At 46.5% G+C, this 2,500-nt stretch overlaps 1 protein-coding gene across 1 annotated transcript in view; it reads left to right on the top strand.

Annotated features, from left to right (window-relative positions):
- The first annotated feature begins 95 nt into the window (after positions 1-95).
- The window catches only part of SARC_09818 (hypothetical protein), a 4,440-nt gene continuing 2,035 nt past the window's right edge, over positions 96-2,500 (top strand). The window contains exons 1-3 of the mRNA XM_014296156.1: positions 96-216; positions 914-1,101; positions 2,434-2,500. The exon at positions 2,434-2,500 is cut by the window's right edge and continues 71 nt beyond it. Of these exons, the coding sequence (XP_014151631.1) occupies positions 103-216; positions 914-1,101; positions 2,434-2,500 (369 nt within the window). The 5' untranslated portion in view covers positions 96-102. The remainder of the gene's footprint in view (positions 217-913; positions 1,102-2,433) is intronic.

Here is a 2,500-nt window from a genome sequence, read left to right on the forward strand (position 1 = left end):
ATAATACTTATTTCTACATGTCGTTATCGTACTCTTCATTCACCAAATGACCAAATGATGCATACGCCTCCTCTATGGCTGTCCGCTTCTCCTGTGCAGGTCATGCCGGTCGAGAACTTTGGTGGAATGGCGTTGGGTGGTGACGTTGAGACAGACCATGCACAAATGGGGAAAGCTGGTTTAGGCGCAATTGTAAAGAGAAGGAAGAAAGCAAAGGTGTGTATTTATTGTCAAGAGCCGCAAGTATGCGTTCAAGTGCGATATATAGCCATTGGGCTGTACGGGCGAGTGTGTGGGTCATATGTGTTGCAAGTTATGTGCCTGCTAAGCTGGAGTGGGTGGGTGAAGAATGTTGATCTAGATTTTATCACCCGATCTATGTAAATCTGAATTACACGATACCATTTGAATGGATGTAGATCTAGTACTGGGCTACTGCGAATCTGAGGGGCGTAGGGAAGATAGAGTTGGTTTGTATTGTAGTCATGATTTCTCCTAATATGGTACGCATAGCAACCAACCCTCTCAACAGTACGCTGCAATTGTTTATTGGCATGGATTGTTCCGTACTGGGGCGAGCAAGTAAAAAAACAGAGCGTGATCGGTCTATCTATAAATAGAACTACAAAACACAGCGCAATACCGACATCTACTAGAAATACTTAACTACTCTATCTTCATCTGGTCTATTTATAGAATAGCCCTTGGTGGATTCCATACTCATAGACTCAGGTCGTGTCCACTCGCACGGGTGTGGGGCTATGGCAAGGCGTTGTACTATGAACTGACCCATCAAGGTACAGTCTTATAGTGACATCTGCAGCTACCGCCAAGCCGTCCAATCCCCCCAAGCATCTATAAATACCCACCAATGCCATTCGTTCTATTAATATCACACCGTTTCCCTCTCCAGCGTGCCGAGGATCTCAAAGACCAAGGCATCATCATCTCCAACTACATGGCTCTAGGGGGGTGGGAGTGGGCTCTGTATGTAGTTGCACTGCGTAGTGTGTATCTGGTGAATGAGAACACCATCATCCAACAGGTGGCCTCTCTCTGTGTAGTCGCCCCCATTCTGTCCATCACGTACCGCTACTTCAGGTGGGTGTGTTGTGTATACGTGAGAGAAAGTGTATATAGATATACGTGTGTGTGTGTGTGTGTGTGGGTGGGTGTGGGTGTGGGTGGGTGTGGGTGTGTGGTATATATATATCTGTGTGTGTGTGCGTTCGTGTGTGTGCGTGCGTGCGTGTGTGTGTGTGTGTGTGTGTGTGTTCGTGTGTATGTGTGTGTAAGTATGTGTATAAGCGTGTGTATAAGCGTGTGCATTTACATTGGCATCGCCTACGGCTACTTCAGGTGGGTTTCCTTATTCCACCTTCGCTATATTTTCTGGTCGAACAAGGCCCACCATCTTCCACAGTGAGACTATATTCAAAAAACGGACTCCCTTTTGTCTGAATTGCCAAGTATAGCTATACGCGCACATCGAAACAGCCCATCCTTGTTCATGTTGGTTAGTATAGGTACAATTGCCAAACGCAAGCGGACCCCTTTGTCCACATGGCTGGACCTGGTAGTAGTACGGCATACGTTTGTTCACTATACCTACTACCAGCGCAAGCGTAGGTTCACCGGTGTTCGACCTATTGCCTATGGTCCAGTGCGGTGTATTGTAAAGATAGCGATAAACGCTCTATGCACATAGTTTCAATTACTGCGCTCGGGTCAGATGCATATGGAATCGTGGAACCAGAACACTACCCATCCTGTGATGGAGAAACTTGTCATACTACTAGGCTGTCGTACTGTGTTGCAGCTACGGGTGCTTGCTATGTGCTCTGTGTAGACAAATGATCCAAGACACGCCTAGTATGTTAGTCAAGCTAATAGTAATACAGTTGTTATATGCATAACCAGAACACCACCCATCCTGCGGTGGAGAAACTTGTTATACTACTTGGCTGTCGTACTATGTTGTAGCTACGGGTGCTTCCTATCTGCCTTATGCGAACAAATGTTCCAAGACACACCTAGTATGTTAGTCAAGCTAGTAGTGATACAATTATATTATGTATAGCTCGAATTATCGAGTTGATCTTCAAAGTATAATACATCACGGAGTATAGTACCATAAGGGTGCTTCAGACTGAGTGCCTTGTTTTCACCTTCTCGTTGCTGTTATTGGCCTAACTACCAAGCTACAGACCCAACAGTCACTGTAAAACAGCCGAATCACCGGCCGCTATTTTATACTTCCCAATGTTTCTATCGATCTCTCTGTATTTGTGTTTACGTTTGTTTACCTTCGGCCGGGGCTGTTAACCCCGTTCCACGAACAAACCACGCACTCCAGCGTGCACTCGCCTTCGTATCCCATACACACCGTACCGTCTGTCTGTTTAACTCCACTCACCTATCTCATCCCCCCAGGACTTGGCTGTGCATGAGCATGGACGTAGTTGCGCTCGTATGCGCAACGCAGGCACGGGCACGTGTG

Source organism: Sphaeroforma arctica (genome assembly GCF_001186125.1).
Source record: "Sphaeroforma arctica JP610 unplaced genomic scaffold supercont1.1053, whole genome shotgun sequence".
Classification (NCBI taxonomy): domain Eukaryota; class Ichthyosporea; order Ichthyophonida; genus Sphaeroforma; species Sphaeroforma arctica.